The following is a 20,414-nucleotide window of genomic DNA, read 5'->3' on the forward strand; positions in this document are numbered from 1 at the left end:
TCGATTATATTTTATGTATTTTATAAATATAAAAAATGATCAATTATTTCTCTTTCTATAATTTAAAAAAATTAGTTAGCATAAATCATTATTTGTAATATTGTGTTAATTATTTGGCAAGTGATCAAACATTATTAATCTTTCTATAATTTCAATAGTTAGTTACCATAAGTTATTATCAGCAATATTCTATAGATTATTTGGTAAGTGATATTAATTGCTTATAAACTTATCATTAATTTAGATCTAACTAAAATAAATAAAAATTAAAAATCATAGACCAATCAAATTATAATCTAATCTATTAAAAAAGAAATACAAATTAAGACTAACCCTTACACTTGCACAATATTTACAGCCTAATTAATACCACTGAATATCAATATTATACACAAAATATTTTTATAACATAAGTTAACACATGAAAATCAAAAAAAAAAATTAAATCAAAATAGAAAAAACTGATAGTGATATATTACCCTTCGACGTTTTGGGGAAAGCTAACGATGGCCCAAAGTCATCAAAATCTTTCTTGTATTTATCGAAATCCTTACAAATTTAGTTAGAGTTAATAGACCAAAACTATAATTTTTTTATTAATTTATAGAGATATTAATTTATCGATATACTAATTGAACCAAAAATTCAATTTGGAACTATAAAATTATATTATTTTAAAGAGATTTTTAGTGTATATTAATTTATAGAGTATTAATTTAAAGAGGTTATACTATATTCAAAAAAATTACTTAGCGAATAATTAAATCTTTCTTGTATTTATCAAAATCCTTACAAATTATTTATATATACTAAAACACTCTTAATTAAAAGAAAATAAGGTACCATGGATACATGAAAATATATGTTATTTCTTAAGATAGCGATAATTTTAATATATACCAGTCCGTATATTTATCTAAATAAATAATATTTTTTCGTACTCCGATAATCATTACTATAAATTCATAACACCACATGTAGATGTATATTCTATTTATATATATAAACCCTAACGCCTTACCATTCAATAACCATCAAAACTTTTCTTCTCGTTTCGCAAACTCAAAGCTTCAAAAAGTAAAAACAATGAAGAATGTCACACTTGTTCTTGCTATGATTTTCTTCATAAGATGTGTCACATCCAAAGTCACAGCAACAGAACTAGAGTCATCAACTAACCAAGAGCTCTTCCTATCGCGGCACTTGCCTCGCTTTCACCCCAAGCCACATTGGCCGTTCCGTGGCTCCGGAAAAGCCTTCCCTGCAGGCCACTTCCGACCAACTCCGTTCCATCTGCCACAGGAAGTCACCAGATGCTTGTCCGACAAGAAGGAGGTAGGTACATGTTTTGATGATATCGTTGAGACTTTCTTCACCAGGAAAGCCGTTATTGGATCGGAATGTTGCGCCGCGATCAAGAAGATGAACAAAGATTGTGAGAAGACCGTCTTTGGATCTTTCCATGACCCCTTCTTGACAGGCTATGTCAAACTACATTGCTCCACCGTTGTTGGATCTACTTCACCTCCTCCTTCACATGCTCCTTCACAGGCTCCTTTACATGCTCCTTCACAGGCTCCTTTACATGCCCCTTCACAGGCTCCTTTACTGCCCCCTTCACAGCCTCTCCCACCGGCTCAGTGATTTTAGCTATTTGTTAGAATTATTCAAGTGTTGATGTCCTAGGGAGTTTTAGTTTTTTCTTGTTTTAAAATTTTGTGTTTATTTTGAGAAAACCGTCTTTGGATCTTAACTTCACTTTGATTTTTTCCTTATACAATTTAAATTTACAGTTACTTATTAATTTTATAAATTAGATGGTACTAAATTTTTATCATAATAAAAAGTTATTACCCAATTTTTTTATGTTCTCTTACGAACTTACGGGATAAAAGTATCAATTAAGATACTAGATTTACTAATCTTATATGCAACGGTTGATGAACAAGTAACAAAAGACGCAGAAATTTGTTCATAATATGTTGCAATAATATCAAAAGATATGACAAGTTAATCAAATAAAACTTAGTTCAACAACAACAAAGGAAAAAACAACTTCAAATCTCCAAATCAATGCAAACGCATTATTAAATAAAGCAGTCCAAGCATATTCATTAATATTCTCAATTAACCGGTACCATTTGTCTTCTTCCTGTCGGAAACAAACTTCTTCCAGCCGTTGATGACCTCTCTCTGCTTCTCCATATGGCTTTTCTTCACCGTCACCATCAAGTTATCACCATTAGCTTCACTCTTCTCCTCTCCTAGCGAAATCTTGTGGATTACTCGCGAAGGAAGCTCATCGAGCTCGCGCATCACTTTCTCAATATCGATCACAAGTCTCTCTGCGAGTGTTCTTCAAAAATCTTCTCTGATGACTACTCGAAGAACAATTATGTGTTGTGCGTTTGGAGGCATTGTATATGCAGGCACTATCCATCAATACCTACATTAAAAAAATATTTATAGTATTAACTACATCTTCATCATAAATAAATATAATCTTGTAAATATCAATAAGGTCTGGTTACTTATTTACTATAAAATGCATAAATTATTAACACAATGAAAGCTTATAGATGATAACAAAGCAAAGAGTATCTGAAATCTTTACCTGCGAAGCAGGGCCGGGCCCGAGAAATTTTGGCTCAGAAGCTAAAATAATTTTTTTGGCCCATTATCTTTTTTAAAAATCAGAAAAAAGAAAATTATATTGTAGTTTAGCGATCCGAAATTTGCACCTCCTATACGCATCATGGGGCTTAGGGCTGGGACTTCGGATATTCGGTTCGGGTTCGGATAAGATCCGATCGGGTCCGGGTTTTTCGGATAAATGAATTCTATACCCAATGGGTACTTAGTAAATTTCGGTTCGGGTTTCGAATCGGGTACTACCAGTTTCGGGTCGGTTCCGGGTACCCGTTTCTTATGTGAATTATATAAATATTTACAAAATAAAATAATTATATACCAGTTTTTTATTTATTTATTTTATTTTTTAAAAAAAAAGTTAATAGAAATCGTATATATATTAGTAATATGTATTAAATACAACCAAGTTGAACTAGTCTAGTGGTATTGCAGTTGTTGCTTTGCCTATCCAACCCGGGTTCAACCCTCGAAAGATACAAATCTATGTTTTTTAAGCATAGAATTCGGGTTAAACGGGTACCCGTTCGGTTTCGGGTAAAAACCGGAACCGAACCGATACCCATGGATAATTAACACTAATACCCATCGGATAAATTGCCTAGAACCGAAACCGAACCGAACCGGTCCATTTCGGGTCGGTTCCGGTTCGGGTATTCGGTTATGGATAAAAATCCCAGGCCTAATGGGGCTCTTAACAGTAAAACTAGTGTAAAGTTTACAGTATTATTGACCCTTTAAATATAAATATCTTGTATGTTCCCAAGCACTTACTTTATGTGCCTCTATTCAGGTCCGATTTTGATGCGAAGCATGTTGGAGATCTCGAACTCAGTGTGAGAGCTGCTATCTTTCAAAAAGAAAGCGACAAGTGGCACTCCCTCATCCTTTGATACAATGTTGAACTTCACGTCTTCTCAAGTCCTTCCCTTAACACGATCATATTCTCTCTGCAGTTCTCCATCACATTTCTATAACCCTGTTATTATGTTAATACAATTTTAATTATTAAGTATTTTGACTATTTTCTTACTTCTAGCTAGCATGATATACAAATAATACAACATTTTAAATAATGGAAGACCAGCTCACGTCGTGAACCAGTCGGATAAATTGGTAGTATTGAGCTATGACTTGACTCGAACCTGCGTTTATTGAGCAAATAATATAAGAGATTAAACAAAGAAAAGTAAATAATGAGAGTAAATTTGTACGTTCAATCAGGAATAAGCTACATTCAAGAAAAAAGTCCAGAATTTTTTTTTTTTTACCTAAGTGGAGAATACGACAACAAAGTCCGTTTTCCCCTATTTTAAAATGAAAACAACTAGAAAAAGAAAAAAAAAACCACTTGACCTCAACCACTTCGATGTGTTCATGTAATACCCATCATTCAAAGTAAAAAATGTAGTGGAGAATTAAACGGAAAAGGTTTGACCTCAATGGCTAGCTCCATCATTTTGATGTACTTCTTTAAAATTACGAGAATTAACAAAAAAAATGATGAAATAAAAAATACGACATGTTTAAGTGAATTTTCAATACCTTTGATGTTAGTTTACTAAGACCATGGCTAGTAAAATTCAAACAAAAAATATTAAGACTAGCAATATAAAAATACCTTTGGAAAAATTGAGAGTAAAAGTGGGTTGGTCCGCACCAAGATAATTGACATGGAAGATGAGTTCCTCAGACAAATCCTCTTCGTTTCTCCAGACCACCCAACCAATACCTGCGTACAATAGCCCATACTTGTGACCACTCACATTTATACTCTTCACCAAAGGCAATCGAAAGTCACATTTATACTGCTTTGTTAAGTTTCATTGCTCCACCAAAGCTGGATGGACTCCTTCTGCTCCGTCGCCAGCTTAAGCATTTTTATTATTTACAAGTTACAAGTAATGATTTCTTAGTCGGTTTTATATCTTTCTTAGATTTTAGTATGCATTTGCTATGTTACTATTAACTACTAGAGATCGTTATCCGCGCCAAGGCGCAGGATTTTTGCATTTTAATCTCTTGCCTCTTGCTTACTAATCTAGCATTTAATTTTTCAATGCATTTTATTTTCACCATCTCTTCTTGTCTTGTTTACATTTGTTTTCACGTTCTGTCATTTGATTTGTCTTAGTTTTGGTTTGTGTAATAACTTAACCCTGCTCATTCTTCTTTCATTCTTTATTGATTGATATTTTTATCTCGCTTAGCTCTGTGTTGCCACTAATTTGCTCGAATCATTTTTCATCATCTGCTTCGTATTCTTTTCATATTCATTAATTATTGTCTCCAATCTCTTTAAATCCTAAAAATCCTACAAGTTCTTTTGTTTACACATATTAAATATTGTTGAAACTATTTATTTATTCTAATAAATCTTTACGTTTATAACTAAGATGATATGGATAAAAGACTGATTATAATTTAGTTGAAATTAAAGTCTAAAGTAGAAGTTATTAAACTTGCAATCCTTCTTTTTGTCATCCAAGATAGCTTTAGTCAAATCAATTATATTGATTTAGAAAACCCATAAGCTATTTCAATCCCAAATAACCAAAAAACAGGCGCATTTGTTATTGACGCTGCGACGAGTTTCCTTTACTATAAACATAATTGCTTGTCACAACTGTTAATAAATCCAAATGTGTTTACAAAAGCTACCCATATAAGAGATTCATACTCATTTCTCTTTCTCTAGTCATCTCCTATGTTACTAGCTATCATAATACAATCATCATACAAAGGATATATATCTCTTGGTTCCATATAGAACATGCAAAATGACTGTTCTCTGCAGAATATTATAAATATAAAACTCTGTCTATGGTCTATTTATATGTTGAGGAAAGGCCTTGAAATGTAGCTTCCAAATAATGATTTCCAGGTCAACACATTGCATGTTAACCTCCACAATGGGATCAGCGGATCTGCAGATACCGCTACATGTCGAGTTGAACGCAGCTACACATATGTTCCCTACTTGTGCCTTTCATTCACAATCTGCAATTCTCCCAAGAACCAGAATCAATGTTAAATGAGGTAAAAGTTTTAGAGTCACAACAGACTTTGTATAGCAAAACCAAATAAGCCAAGCACCCAACGTAACATCCCCACTTGCCTATTTGTGCAGAAAATGACTTGATCATTATATAGTAGCACCGAGAAGTTAGATGGAGAATGATGTATGAATGCAAAGTAGACAAAACAGTTAAAATCTTACTGATTATGAGAAATATAAGAAATCAATTCTCTTGAAATGGCGTATAACTGTCCAATAGCGTGACAGAAGTATTTGTTCATGTTCTCACCAAACTTCCAATTCTAAATGTATATATAAATCTATTAGAGTTATTGCCAGCGCTCTGTTGCGATATTTGTTAGCTAAAATAATCCATCCAACGTAATAGGAAAAAGAAACCAACGAAATTGTAAAGCTAACCATCAGCTGAGATGCTTTTGTTGTCCTGACACATTGCAAGCTTAGTTATTTCACTGTCAAAAGCAATAAACTCAGCAATCATATACATCCGAGACATTTATTTACAAACGATTCCTAGCACAGAAAAAACATATTATTATGTTACGAATGATAAGTTTGATGCATAAATACAGTTTAGAATTTTTTTCAACTGAACATTTGTGCCTACTGAATTACCCTACAACACCCACTGCATTGTGATTTTGGCATGTTAAAGCTGAGAATCAACATTGGAGCTTGCGTTAGCATTTGGAACATGAAATATAACACCATCAATTTTCAGTGTTAATTCCATTGACAATAGCTGTGCAAAAGAACTCTGCTAGTAAGGTAATCGTGATTAGTAATTCTTTACATCTTAGTGTCGTGGAACTTCAAAACGATAGACACTTACAATCGACGGCTCTCAAAGATGGACCGCAAACCATCTAATGATATGCTTACCTCGTCGTATAAGTAATCCATGTCACTTCCCTCCCACGGGTAACGTTGCTGGTGCAGATCAATTCCCTCCACCTCTTCCTCGTCATTAGGATGCTCTGCAATATACCCTCTGTAAGGTTCAAATTTATGTCGCTAGAATTATCAAAGAAAGAAATATAAAGTACCTTCCAAATCTTCTGGAGCATCGAAATTTTCTTTATTCAATGATCTTCATTCAACCTAACAACCATCAAAATAAAAAGAATGTGAGGCACATAATCTTCGAAATCCAAGTTTAATGAATGGAAAAAAAAAACTCAGGAAGGCAGAAAATGTCAAACACTCACTGGCTTCTTCTTCTTTTACTTCTTGGCTCCCGTATATAAATTGTCAAAGCCATCATTATTTGCAGGAAAAAAGATTAAACAAAGCAACTGATGAAAAGAAACAAATATGTTTCACAGCACATAAACTCTTTTTAAACAGTCAGGCAACAAATAGTATGTCTCCCGTGTGACTCAGCTGAGTCCTCGATGGCATCCTGAACGACAAATGTCTTCTTCTTCTTCTTGGTTAGATCAAAGGGTGCAAGCTAAGGATGACCAAAGAAAATTAAAACTACACAATCATGATTTATCAGGCAAAATAAAAGAACCGATCGATGATGAATTTATTAAAGATAGGGAGATGTAGAGACTAAAGAAGATAAATTGATTCATGGAACTCAAAGAGCCAATCTGTGTTTCTTAGATGAGTCATGAACCGATGATTAACAATTGAAATCCCTAAACTTCCAGTGAAGAGAATGTTTACAGACCAAAGAGGTCTATTGGGCCTTTTTTTTAACGAAGCCCATTTCAAAACGTGAGTTATAAAGTATTTATTAAATCATTAGATAAAATAAATAAGTGTGGGTCCCACAGAGAAAACCGAAGAAGCAAAGGTTTCCTACCTTCATAAATATATATTTGTTTCAGCCATCAATGTACAAACAATCCTTTAGCTCAATGGTATAAATGTTGTTGTTTAGATTTCAATAACCCGGGTTTGAGTGACAGACTTGACACTTTTTCACACTTTTTAAAAGTGGGACGCACATATCGCTGATGTGTCACATCAGGAGTGATGCAACTGCCCTATTATAATGTAGATTTAAAAGTGGAACCCACATATTGCTGACGTGTCGCTTCAGAAGTGATGCAACTGCCATATTATAATGTAGATCTGACGTTATTCCTTTTTAAATTTTAATAATAATATCAGTGCTTTTACTTATTAATTTTGTGCATTGTTATCATGGTTTATGCTCTCTTTTTTTTTTGAACTGTTGATTGGTTTATGCTTATTTGAATGTTTCTTTTAGCCAACGTAAGAAATGAAGAACAATTTATATTTGGAGAAAATATAATTTAATATGTTCAATATATAGAGAAAATATTATTCCTTGATGTTACTGTATGGATGCGAGTAGAAGATCTTTGAATAATATTTGAGAACTTGCCTTTTCTCAAAAAGTAAAATATTTGATATGTAACTTAAGTTAACACACGAAAATAAAAAGAAATTAAATCAAAATAGAAAAAACTGATAGTGATCTACCCTTCAACGTTCACCCCCTAAACCTCTAGGTTCACCAAACAATAAAATTTCATTATTTCATATTCGATATCTTTTAGAAAGTGAAACAAAATATTGTCAAGTTATATTATGTTTTTCAAATAAAAAGATAAAAAATAAATAAAAAAATAATAATAGTTACAAAAAAAAAATTTAATATTTTTACCAGCGTCAGCAAAACACTAAAACCTAAACCCTAAATATTAAACTCTTAGGTAAACCCTAAACCTTTGGATAAATCTTAAACATTAAACATTAAAACACTAAACCCTAAATCCTAAACTCTAAACCCTTGAGTGTTTAAATGTTTAGTGTTTTTGATTTATAGTTTAGGATTTATCCAAAGGTTTAAGGTTTACCCAAGAGTTTAGGGTTTAGGAATTATGATTTAGGATTTAGTGTTTTGCTGACGACGTTCAAATTATTTTTTTAAAAATATTTTTTTTGTAACAACTACTATTTTTATTTATTTTTTTACCTTTTTATATTAAAAACATAATATAATTTAATACTCCATCTGTTTCATATTAAGTGTCATTGTAACATTATTTTTTTGTTACAAAAAAATTGTTACTTTAGAATTCCAATGCAAAATTTATTTATTTTTCAGCTAAAATTAATTGCAAAGTGCATTGATTTTATAAATAATTTTATTTATCTCAAATGCTATATTGGTCAAACATGTGTAATTAATAGAAACTTAATTATATTTCATTTATTTTTTCTTAATCTGTGTAAAAATGTCAAAGTAAAATTTATTTAGCAACAAATAGAGTAATATTTTGTTTCATTTTTTAAAAGGTATCAAATATGAAATAACACAATTTTATTGTATGATGAACCTAAAAATTCATCCCAAATGGTGAACGCAAGAATAAGTCAACGTTTTGGGGAAAGCTAACGATGGCCCAAAGTCATCAAAATCTTTCTTGTATTTATCAAAATCTTTACAAATTTAGTTAGAGTTAATAGACCAAACACATGATTATCATCGTATTAGAATATTCTAAAAAATTACTTGCGAATAATTAAAATCTTTCTTTTATTTATCAAAATCCTTATAAAAACTTATTTATATATACTAAAACAATTTTAATTAAAAGAAAATAAGGTACCATGGATACATAAAAATATATGTTATTTCTTAAGATAGTGATAATATTAATATATACCAGTCCATATATTTATCAAAATAAATAATATTTTTCGTAGTCCGATAATCATTACTATAAATTCATAATACCACATGTAGATGTATATTTTATTTATATATATATATATAAACCCTAACGCCTTACCACTCAATAACCATCAAAACTTTTCTTCTCGTTTCGCTAACTCAAGGCTTCAAAAAGTAAAAAAAACAATGAAGAATGTCACACTTGTTCTTGCTATGATCCTCTTCTTAAGCTGTGTCACATCCAAAGTTACAGCAACAGAACTAGAGTCATCAACTAACCAAGAGCTCTTCCTATCGCGGCACTTACCTCGCTTTCACCCCAAGCAACATTGGCCGTTCCGTGGCTCCGGAAAAGCCTTCCCTGCAGGCCACTTCCCACTAACTCCGTTCCATCTGCCACAGGTAGTCACCAGATGCTTGAACGACAAGAAGGAGGCAGGTACATGTTTTAATGATATCGCTGAGACTTTCTTCACCAGGAAAGCCGCTATTGGATCGGAATGTTGCGCCGCGATCAAGAAGATGAACAAAGATTGTGAGAAGACCGTCTTTGGATCTTTCCATGACCCCTTCTTGACCGGCTATGTCAAGCTACATTGCTCCACCGTTGTTGGATCTACTTCACCTCCTCCTTCACAGGCTCCTTTACATGCTCCTTCTTCACAGGCTCCTTCACATGCTCCTTCACAGGCTCCTTTACATGCTCCTTTACATGCTCCTTCACAGGCCCCTTCACAGGCCCCTTCACATGCTCCTTTACTGCCCCCTTCGCAGGCTCCTTCACCGGCTCAGTGATTTAGCTATTTGATAGAATTATTCAAGTGTTGATGTCCTAGGGAGTTTTAGTTTTTTTCTTGTTTTAAAATTTTGTGTTTATTTTGAGAAAACCGTCTTTGGATTTTAACTTCACTTTGATTTTTTTCCTTGTACAATTTAAGTTTAGAGTTTACTTATTAATTTTATAAATTAGATGGTACTAAGTTTATATCATAATAAAAAGTTATTACCCAATTTTTTATGTTCTCTTACGAACTTACGGGATAAAAAGATCAATTAAGATACTAGATTTACTAATCTTATTTGCAACGTTTGATGAACAAGTAACAAAAGACGCAGAAATTTGTTCATAATATGTTGCAATAATATCAAAAGATATGACAAGTTAATCAAATAAAACTTAGTTCAACAACAACAAAGGAAAAAAAACAACTTCAAATCTCCGGATCATGCAAACGCATTATTAAATAAAGCAGTCCAAGCATATTCATTAATATTCAATTAACAGATACCATTTGTCTTCTTCCTGTCGGAAACAAACTTCTTCCAGCCGTTGATGACCTCTCTCTGCTTCTCCATATCGCTTTTCTTCACCGTCACCATCAAGTTATCACCATTAGCTTCACTCTTCTCCTCTCCTAGCGAAATCTTGTGGATTACTCGCGAAGGAAGCTCATCGAGCTCACGCATCACTTTCTCAATATCGATCACAAGTCTCTCTGCGAGTGTTCTTGAGAAATCTTCTCTGATGACTACTCGAAGAACAGTTATGTGTTGTGCGTTTGGAGGCATTGTATATGCAGGCACAATCCATCCGTATCTACATTATAAAATATTTATATTAACTACATCTTCATCATCATACATTATAAAATATTTTTATTTGACCAAAAAAAACTACATCTTCATCATAAATATATATAATCTTGTAAATATCAATAAGGTCTAGTTACTTTTTTACTCTTAAATGCATGAATAATTAACACAACGAAAGCTTCTAGATGATAACAAAGAGTATCTGAAATCTTTACCTGCGAAGCATGTCGGAGATCTCGAACTCAGTGTGAGAACTGCTATCTTTCAATGAGAAAGCTACAAGTGGCACTCCCTCATCCTTTGATACAATATTGAACCTTCCTGCCTTCTCAAGTCCTTCCCTTAACACGACCATATTCTCTCTGCAGTTCTCCATCACATTTCTATAACCCTGTTTAATAAAATTTTAATTATTAAGTATTTTGACTATTTTCTAACTACTAGCTAGCATGATATACAAATAATACAACATTTTAAATAATCGAGGACCGGCTCACCTCGTGGCCCAGTCGGATAAGTTGGTAGTATTGAGCTATGACTTGACTCGAACCTGCGTTCATTGAGCAAAGAATATAAATTAAATAAAATGAATTAAAATTTAATAAAGAAATAAAAATTGAGAGTAAAGTAGTACGTTGAATCAGGAATAAGCTACAATCAAGAAAAGGTCCAAAATTTTAAAACTTTAACCTAAGTGAGAATACGACAACAACGTCTAAGAGTTACGTTTTCCCCTATTTTAAAATGGTACAACTTGACCTCCAATACTTTGATGTGTTCATGTACTCTACCCATTATTCAAAGTAAAACATGTACTGGAGATTAAAAATGATGTTCCCTATTTAAATGGAAAAAAGTTTGACCTCAATGGCAAGCTCCATCACTTTGATGATGATCATGTACTAAAACTAACAAAAAAAATTGATGAAAATGAAACAAATACGACGTGCTTAAGTGAATTTCCATCACCTTAGTGTTAGTCTGTTAAAATCATGGCGAGTAAAAATGAAAAAAAAATATTAAGACTAGCAAGAAAAAATAATTAAAATCAATATATATATACCTTTGGAGAAATTGAGTGTAAATGTGGGTTGGTCAGCACCAAGATAATTGATATGGAAGATGAGTTCCTCAGGCAAATCTTCTTTGTTTCTCCAGACGACCCAGCCAATACCTGCGTACACAAGCCCATACTTGTGACCACTCACATTTATACTCTTCACCAACGGCAATCTAAAGTCCCATTCCAATTCTGGATACAAAAACGGTGCTATGAATCCTCCACTTGCTGCATCCACATGGATTGGTGTGTCCCATCTATTAAAAACATGCAAATGGACGCATATTTTTAGTTGAATGATCCACATGGATTGGTTTATACAATCCATTAGTATGAAAACCAATATTAATTTACCCGGTTTCTCTGTTCTTTATGACCAAGAGATCGTTCAAGAGTTTGACATCTTCAAACTCTCCATTAAGAGTGGAACCAAGAATGGCCGCAACACATATAGTGTTCTCATCGACCATCTCAACAGCTTTCTCCGGATCCATCACATAATATCCTTCGCTTAGTTTCACTTCCTTAAGCTCAACCTCAAAGTACCTAGCGAATTTCTCCCAGCACACCTAACATTTTGATTCATTATTGTAAGATATATTGATCACAAGTACAAATTTAATTATAATTATTAAACTTGAGCAATCGTTAATTACTTGAACATTGGCTCCGGTGACAATATTGGGTTTATCAAAGGGTTTGCCTTCAGCTTTACGCTTGTTCTGCCATTTACGTTTGAAAGCCAAACCGGCTAACATTATGGCCTCAGATGATCCAACGGTCCCTACTCCGACGGCTGTCTCTGTCTCTCCTAGCGGAGCATTGAATAGATGTGCAATCATGTTCACACATCGGTTCTGTTTTTAACATATTAAAACAATAAAGATTGATTAATTAGTGAAAACCCACTTGACTAATGACGTATTGTCATCGAGATTGATGCTTAACTATAATAATTTCAGTGAATTGCAACGTGACATGTCTTTAGAGTAAAACTAAAATAGTACACACTCAAACTTAGGTGGTGGAGATTAACCAGTCATGATAATTATAACTATTCGATAGACGAACATGAGATCGTGTAAATCTGATAATGTAAATAATTACGGTCAGGTAATTGACCCTACTATTTTTCTCTGTCATAGACTTTTTTTATGTCATAGACTTTAGATTATTAATTTTAAACACGAACCATTTGTAAGAACAATTTCAGTTTTCTACAAATAATTTGTATTTCAGTGATGGCCCGTTCAGAAAATAACACTAAACTTTATTTTTTGTCCGGCTGCCAATTTAAATATTAGTAGGAACACAATGGCTGGCATTTGCGGAAATAAAGTGGTGCCATTATTCCCACTAGTTACTACTTTAGTCCAAATTAATCCAAAGTTGATGAAACATACGGTCATAGAAAAAGTCAAGATATATAGTTGGTGCATATGTATACATTTAGAACCAATATTCAATAATTAAGCATCTTAATACAGCTACAAACTAATAATAATACTATCAAATATCGAGTCAAGATCTTAGATTAAAAGAAAACCCTCAAAGTAACGCAACTACCTAACACAAATGGCTAGTATTTCCAAGATAAAGTGTTAATAATAAAATATAGTCCCAAATTTGATAATCACAGCTATAGAAAATGTCATCATATTTTTCTGATAAAATACGTCAACATGTGGTTGGTTTACATATAACTATATAAGAACAAGATTTAATAACAGTGCATCTTATGAAAATACTAATCATTAATTATGGTGTGAACAGATCCAAAACATCAATCAAAACATACCATAATATCTCCGCCACATAATATCAAAAAATCGTTTGAAAAATAAAACTTCCCAAGATCCTATAATCATTTCTCTCCATATAGAAATCGAGACATAATTATGTTTAAAAACTCGATTTTGAAACGATCATGACATGACATGTATATTATATGATCAAATCAATACCTGGAGCTCAGTGGTGACAGGGTACTCGTCCATGTCGACGTAGTTCTTGTTGATGGAGGACATGATGAGTTTATCACACTCAGGCTCCATCCACGTCGTTACGAAGGAGGCCAAGTTTAACCTTGGATTGCCGTCAAGCATCAGCTCGTCGTTTATGATCTGATATGCTGCTTCTTTCGGAATCGAGTTTTCGGGCATCTTGAACCTGATGATATTTACGTTTTCGTTATAGTCAAGATCATACATATATATATAACATGATCAGGATTGTTTTATATGTTACCTAGGAAGTGAAGTTCGGACATAGCGTGATGCGAATGTGGAGTGGACGGAGACGTCCGAATCCGATGCGGCGTGAGAGAGCACCATCACGGCGATGAGAGAGAGAATAACAACAGATGATGATAAGAGAGAAAGTGATGAATGGAATGAAATGAACAACACCTAATGGGTTTTCTATATTAATAACAAAAATGATACTGTATGGTAACCAACTAACCATGTGGGTTACATGGGTATTATGAAATTAACAAACTTTTGGAAGTTTCCTTTTTCTAAAATTTCTTCCAAGGGCCTATACTTTGTTTGAATTAACAGAACAGTGCCTGTAATTTCGTTTTCACTGTTACACCCAATATCTAGTTTGAGAAATTTTGTTTTGAAGTTCGATTTGTGTTTCGAAATCAAAATTAGAATCATGGAGGGCCCGGAAACGCATGAAAAGCATATGGATCCTATAAAAGTTAAAATACGATTGATTATTTTGTTTCCTTATCAGTAATTCTTAAGAAAATTGATTTAGAAACACGATGAAAATATTCAATGCTTGCCAAGTGATTGATGAATGGGATCTGGGGAAAAAGTCATTTTTTATTTTCTTTTGGGAATACATTCATTGTTAAATTGTGACTATGTGTTACAAAATGCTTTCTCATGAATTGGTTGGTCCATGCATTCAGACCAAACGTTGGTTACTTTTTTACATTGTTGGAACGCGGAAGATGACGCGTATTGGCCAACACGGTATTGGTTAATTTAATCATATTTCATCATTTACTACATAAGATCCTGCGTAGTGCATGGTTGATGTTTGTAATAATATTGTTTACCGATCTATGATATGATTACTATCCAACTAAGAACTAACTGTAAAGGTGATGTTATTTGATTCGCCTCTATTATTGAGTCGGCCTAATGCAGCGTCATATATTTCACTAGTTCTTCATCTTTAAAAAAACCAATAAGCAAAGACTACATCGATAACAAAAGAAAGTGCACTCTATGTTTACAAGAGTTCAAATCAAAATTTTAGTTGGCAAAAACAAAGAAAGTGCACTTCATTATATATCGTTAGTTTTTTTTTGTCAGTTGTGTATTCCTTTGGCTGAAAGCTTATTTAAAATGCACTCATACAATTAATAGTATGCTAAATCGTATATACAGTATACCAAGTTGTACGTTGAACCAGGAATAAGCTACATTCAAGAACATGTAAAACATATTACTATGGCAGTTGCAGTAGCCTCGGAATGGGCTTCAAGTCAAACAGAAAACATAACAACCAACTGGTGCGTACCGACTACATAGATATCTCAAACTAACTCCTTACTCGTAAGGACTGATGCAGCTTGGAACGGGGCAGGGAAAGTCGCGGGCTTAGGCTGGATTATCGTAGATCAGATCAGAGCTACTTCCTTCTCTTCTTTCACAAGGTTTTTAAGTTCTCTTCTTGTGGCGGAAGGACTAGGCCTCGTGACAGAAATCTTAACATGCAGAGACTTTGGCCATCCAAGGATCCGATGTGAATCGGACTCCTCTCAGCTTATCAAAGCGATTAACTCTGACTGCTCCTTTGCAAAGCTTTATGGCATTGTTGCTGACATTGATGCTATTGCATCTTCTTTTGAATTCATTTCTTTTGGCTGGATCTCGCTTGAGAGAAACAGTGTAGCGGATAGGTTGGCGAAACAGGGTTGTCTGCTGAGCTTACCATAATGACCCCAACTACTTTTGATTAGAAGTTAATGAATGAATATGTGTGTTGAAATAAGGTTCTTAGCAATTTAACTTGGCCCAAACATTTTGAGGTCTCGAAAATTTGTAGGACTAACATTTTATTTTTTTTTATTTTTTTTGGGTGAGTGGAAAAGTCTTAGTAAAACAAAAATTTAGGTTATCTAGCCTGTTGTCCAAAAAAAAAAGGTTATCTAGCCTAAGCATTATTTTTAGGAAGATTTGATTAGTATTCTGAAAGTAGTTTATAATTTGAAAGTAGCCCATGTTTCTTATAAATTGAAAACTATTATTTTACTAGATAAAAGATGATAACACTATCATCATTTAAAAAAACACTTTCATCATTTTTAAAACCTAACTTTTAGCCATTTATAGTGAAGTATAGTACAATTTCGGAAACGTTAAAGCAAATTTTAGTCTAAACTCAACTAATAATATTAATTTTTTAAATTTATTTGATCATATTTTGATTTCCAGTTATATTATCTTTGATTAAATTATCCTAATGATTGATTTTGATTTGTTTTGATACTTATTTTTATATTTGTTTTTCTTTTCTTTTTTTTAAAGAGAAGCTGAAGAGTCCAAACAATATTTTGTTTTGTTGGAATTAGGCTGAACTTTAGACCGTAAACATAACTTTAGACTGGACTCAAATATTTACTAGTTTATATCAATTTTGGCCAAAGTAAAATAGATCAGCTCGACATAACTTTAGACTGGACATCTGTAGATACGATAAAGTAAGAAATATATTTTAGTAAAATTTTGTAATCCTAGAACGTTCGACATATCCTATATATACACAATTTTTTTATAAAATAGAGAAAAAAAATATTGTCATGGATATAAACTGGTTCTATCTTTTTAGCATACACATACAATTTTTCGTACCTTTGAATTCAACTCATCTTTTCCAATCTTTTTTCTTTCCGGATAAATATTCTTGTAGATCCTCCGAAATTTTTTTTAGAATCTATACATCTCGTTCTCGGGAACATTGGTAAAATTTTCTTTCAATTTAGTTTTTATATTCTCTTAGATTTTAATATTTAACTAGTTGATTCTCCCGTGCTCATGCACGGATATAAATCTTTATAAAGTTACTATATTATAATTAACTGATATTTACTTTTGGTTTTAAATAATTTTAAAATATATATATATATATATATATATTTATATTTATAATATTATATTATTTTAATTAGACATATATATTTGATATGTTATATTTAGCCAGTTTGGTTTTTTTTTGGTCAATCTGTTTATCACTTGGGTATATTGGATTACATCTATTTCTCTGAATTCAACTATAATATTTTATTCTAAATATAGTTAATTTTTATTAAATTCTTATTTGCATCTAGATTGGTTATTTTCTTAGAAATTTAAAAATATTTTAGTAAGATTATTTATAACGTATTATACATTGGGCTTAGAATAAAATAAAAATAAACTTAAATGTTTGATTCAAAATTACATAAATGAATATAACGATAATATTCTGAAGTTTTATGCATATATATATATATATAACTATATTGTAACAGTTGGTAAATATTTTATTTTTATTTATTAATATGTTTTGAGTCATACTGTAATTTATATGTATAAGATAAATAAATCCTTATTATAAAATTTATTTTCCTTTTTGTAGTTAATTTTTTGATTTTGGATATAAGTTGAATTAGTCTAGTGACTCATGTTGTGAGTATATTAAGTTATTAACTATTGAGTTACATATATTTTTTCAAATTCAAACTCAAGTATAATTATTTTTTGTTTTAATTAAGTCAAATCAAATTATTTTTATTTCTTGCTTAAATGTGCATGTATTTTCATAATATTAATCAAATTATATGTTAATTTTAAAAACAAATATTAGATAATAAAGGGATGATCAATAGGAAACTACGTACATAAGTATAGTTGATAATGTTTTTAAGCTCATGAACGAATATCAATATTTGCAATAATTAAAATATTTTTATAACTTCCAAATAATTGTATGCCTAAAAATAAGAATTCAGATTTGCTTGGGTATTTTGATTATGAGTATATTAAGTTCCACAAACATAAATAAAACATAAAATCAAAAAGAAACTAAATATGAAGAAAAAAATTCAATAAGGATTTTGTAACTTTTGATCAAAATTTACTTATCATAAAAAATTATTTTATGTTTCATTTTTAATATCTCTTAAAATCAGCACTAAATTATGATTGTTTTTGTGAGATCATATTATATAAGTTAAATATAATTTACAGGTGTTTTTTGCTGTAATTGTAAGATATTATAATCAGCTAAAGATTCTGAATTTTGTTTTAATAATAATTATTATAAACTATTTTTAGTCAGTTACACATATATCGGTTTATGTTATTTAATTATTTTATGTAATCATCTAAAAAAATAGATAGATAGAAAAATATTTTTATTACTTTGAAAATATATTTATTATATATTGAGAGATATAAAGAAATTATTATTTTTATTACTTTGAAGGGCTTTTTGCAAAAGTGACTCAAAACTTGGAGTCAAACAGAAAACTAACCTTTTCTTTTGACTCCTTTTTTTTTGAGATTTTAACCCCACACCTGCATTTTATCTACGAAAATGCCATTAACATTTTTTTTTTTTTTTTTCAAAATGGCTTCTTTACTGTCTCAACCTCATCTTCTTCAAGTATTTACAATATTGCCACTGCAATGAATAGTGGCAACAACCTTGTACGAACTGTTTGGAGCTTTTATTGCCCTTTAATGCACGTAAATCTCTTTACACTCTCTCTGTTTCAATTGTTATGAACTAAAAACAACATTTCTTTCACTTTCTCTCTATATTCATCCAAAAAACTCAAGCTTTTGATTCAAAATATGGGCTATGGTTGACAGAGCCATATTTCTTTCGTTTTGACTTACGGTTGCTTTCGTTTGAGGTTCTGGGTGGTTGGAGAAGACCTTGTGTGCAAACAAAGTCATCTCACCTAGTTTAAGGTACGAATTTGAATTTTTTTTCAAGATCTGTTCGCGTAGAAGACTTACTAGTAAGTCATCTGTATGTAGAAGACTTACTGATGAGTCTTCTGGTCAAACGGACGACTTAAATTAAGTCGTCCAGCTTTGTTTGTTAAAAAAAAACACTCCAGACGACTTATATATACGTCGTCTACGAGAAACGGGCTAGTTTTGCATTTGACCGAATCGTGTCAGATCTTTGACTATTTCTGGACGACTTATAATTCAGTCGTCTCTGGGAAAGTTAAAATTTCAATATTTTATGAAAACTTGACGACTTACGTGTAAGTCGTCCTAGGTTAGTTTTGTAATTGAAAAATAAAACTTCATAATTTAACTTTAACCAGACGACTTAATATAAAGTCGTCCCTCCAGAAGACTTAATTTAAAGTCGTCCGGGGAAAGCGAAGTCGTCCAGAATTTTTCCCAATTTTCTGGTCAAACCTTGCTTATCCCGGACGACCTTAAATTAAGTCGTTTAGCTGGACGACTTTCATCTAAGTCGTCTGGAGAAAGTTAAATTTCAAGTTTTATTTTTCAATTACAAAACTAACCTAGGACGACTTACACGTAAGTCGTCAAGTTTTCATAAAATATTGAAATTTTAACTTTCCCAGAGACGACTGAATTATAAGTCGTCCAGAAATAGTCAAAGATCTGACACGATTCGGTCAAATGCAAAACTAGCCCGTTTCTCGTAGACGACTTATATATAAGTCGTCTGAAGTTTTTTTTTTAACAAACAAAGCCGGACGACTTAGAATTAAGTCGTCCCTTTTAATTTTCAATTGCAAAAGTGACCTCTTTAGACGACTTACCTTTAAGTCTTCTGGACGACTTAATGCTAAGTCGTCTGCGGCAATGTTTATTGAACTTCTTCATTTTCTCTATGTTTACTAATGTGTTTTATTTTGAATATTTGCAGATGATTTTTCAGTTACATGCAGTGTATGGAGAATGGTTGTTGAGAGATTTCCGTTGGGATTTTGTGGTTGATGATCTCAAAGGAGCAAGATTGTTTTTATTGAATGAAGATTCAACACATGCTGAACTTGTTGCAATGGCTCAAGAAGATTATAACCTGGACATGAGAACAGTGAGTGTGGAGATTAGCTACTCATTACCAGCAGAAATGATGATGGCTCCAGGCAGTCTTCCCATTCATGTTACAAGTGATAGACAAGTTCGAAACTTGCTGGAGATACTCAAAACCCATAGAGTATGTCTTTGTGTATCAAGCCGCAGCAAGGTCGAAACGGTTTCAGAGAAAAGGGATATTGATGAAGCTGGTGAATGGGAAAAAGATGTTGGTGATAATGATGAAGCTGGTGAATGGGAAGAAGATGTTGGTGATGATGATGAAGCTGGTGAATGGGAAGAAGATGTTGGTGATGATGATGAAGCTGATGAATG

The 20,414-nt window shown here is 32.2% G+C and overlaps 3 protein-coding genes across 3 annotated transcripts; 2 read left to right on the plus strand and 1 right to left on the minus strand.

Annotated features, from left to right (window-relative positions):
• Window positions 1–1,086: 1,086 nt before the first annotated feature.
• Window positions 1,087–1,644, plus strand: LOC106448243. Its single transcript, XM_013890156.3, has one exon. It carries the CDS (start codon window positions 1,087–1,089, stop codon window positions 1,642–1,644), a length of 558 nt encoding a protein of 185 aa, XP_013745610.2.
• A 7,594-nt stretch (window positions 1,645–9,238) lies between these two features.
• Window positions 9,239–10,265, plus strand: LOC106362954. Its single transcript, XM_013802776.3, has one exon. The coding sequence runs from the start codon at window positions 9,420–9,422 to the stop codon at window positions 10,140–10,142; it is 723 nt and encodes a 240-aa protein (XP_013658230.2). The 5' UTR covers window positions 9,239–9,419; the 3' UTR covers window positions 10,143–10,265.
• Window positions 10,266–10,456: 191 nt separating this feature from the next.
• Window positions 10,457–14,445, minus strand: LOC106366710 (glutamate decarboxylase 1). The gene is made up of 8 exons (XM_022709126.2): window positions 14,248–14,445; window positions 13,965–14,169; window positions 12,657–12,857; window positions 12,355–12,569; window positions 12,004–12,257; window positions 11,438–11,490; window positions 11,156–11,331; window positions 10,457–10,944 (listed from the first exon to the last, which is right to left on the minus strand). Exons 1-8 carry the CDS (start codon window positions 14,331–14,333, stop codon window positions 10,626–10,628), a joined length of 1,509 nt encoding a protein of 502 aa, XP_022564847.2. The 5' UTR covers window positions 14,334–14,445; the 3' UTR covers window positions 10,457–10,625.
• Between the last annotated feature and the right edge of the window lie 5,969 nt (window positions 14,446–20,414).

The sequence above is a fragment of the Brassica napus genome, chromosome C9 (genome assembly GCF_020379485.1).
Source record: "Brassica napus cultivar Da-Ae chromosome C9, Da-Ae, whole genome shotgun sequence".
NCBI classification, from domain to species: Eukaryota; Viridiplantae; Streptophyta; class Magnoliopsida; order Brassicales; family Brassicaceae; genus Brassica; species Brassica napus.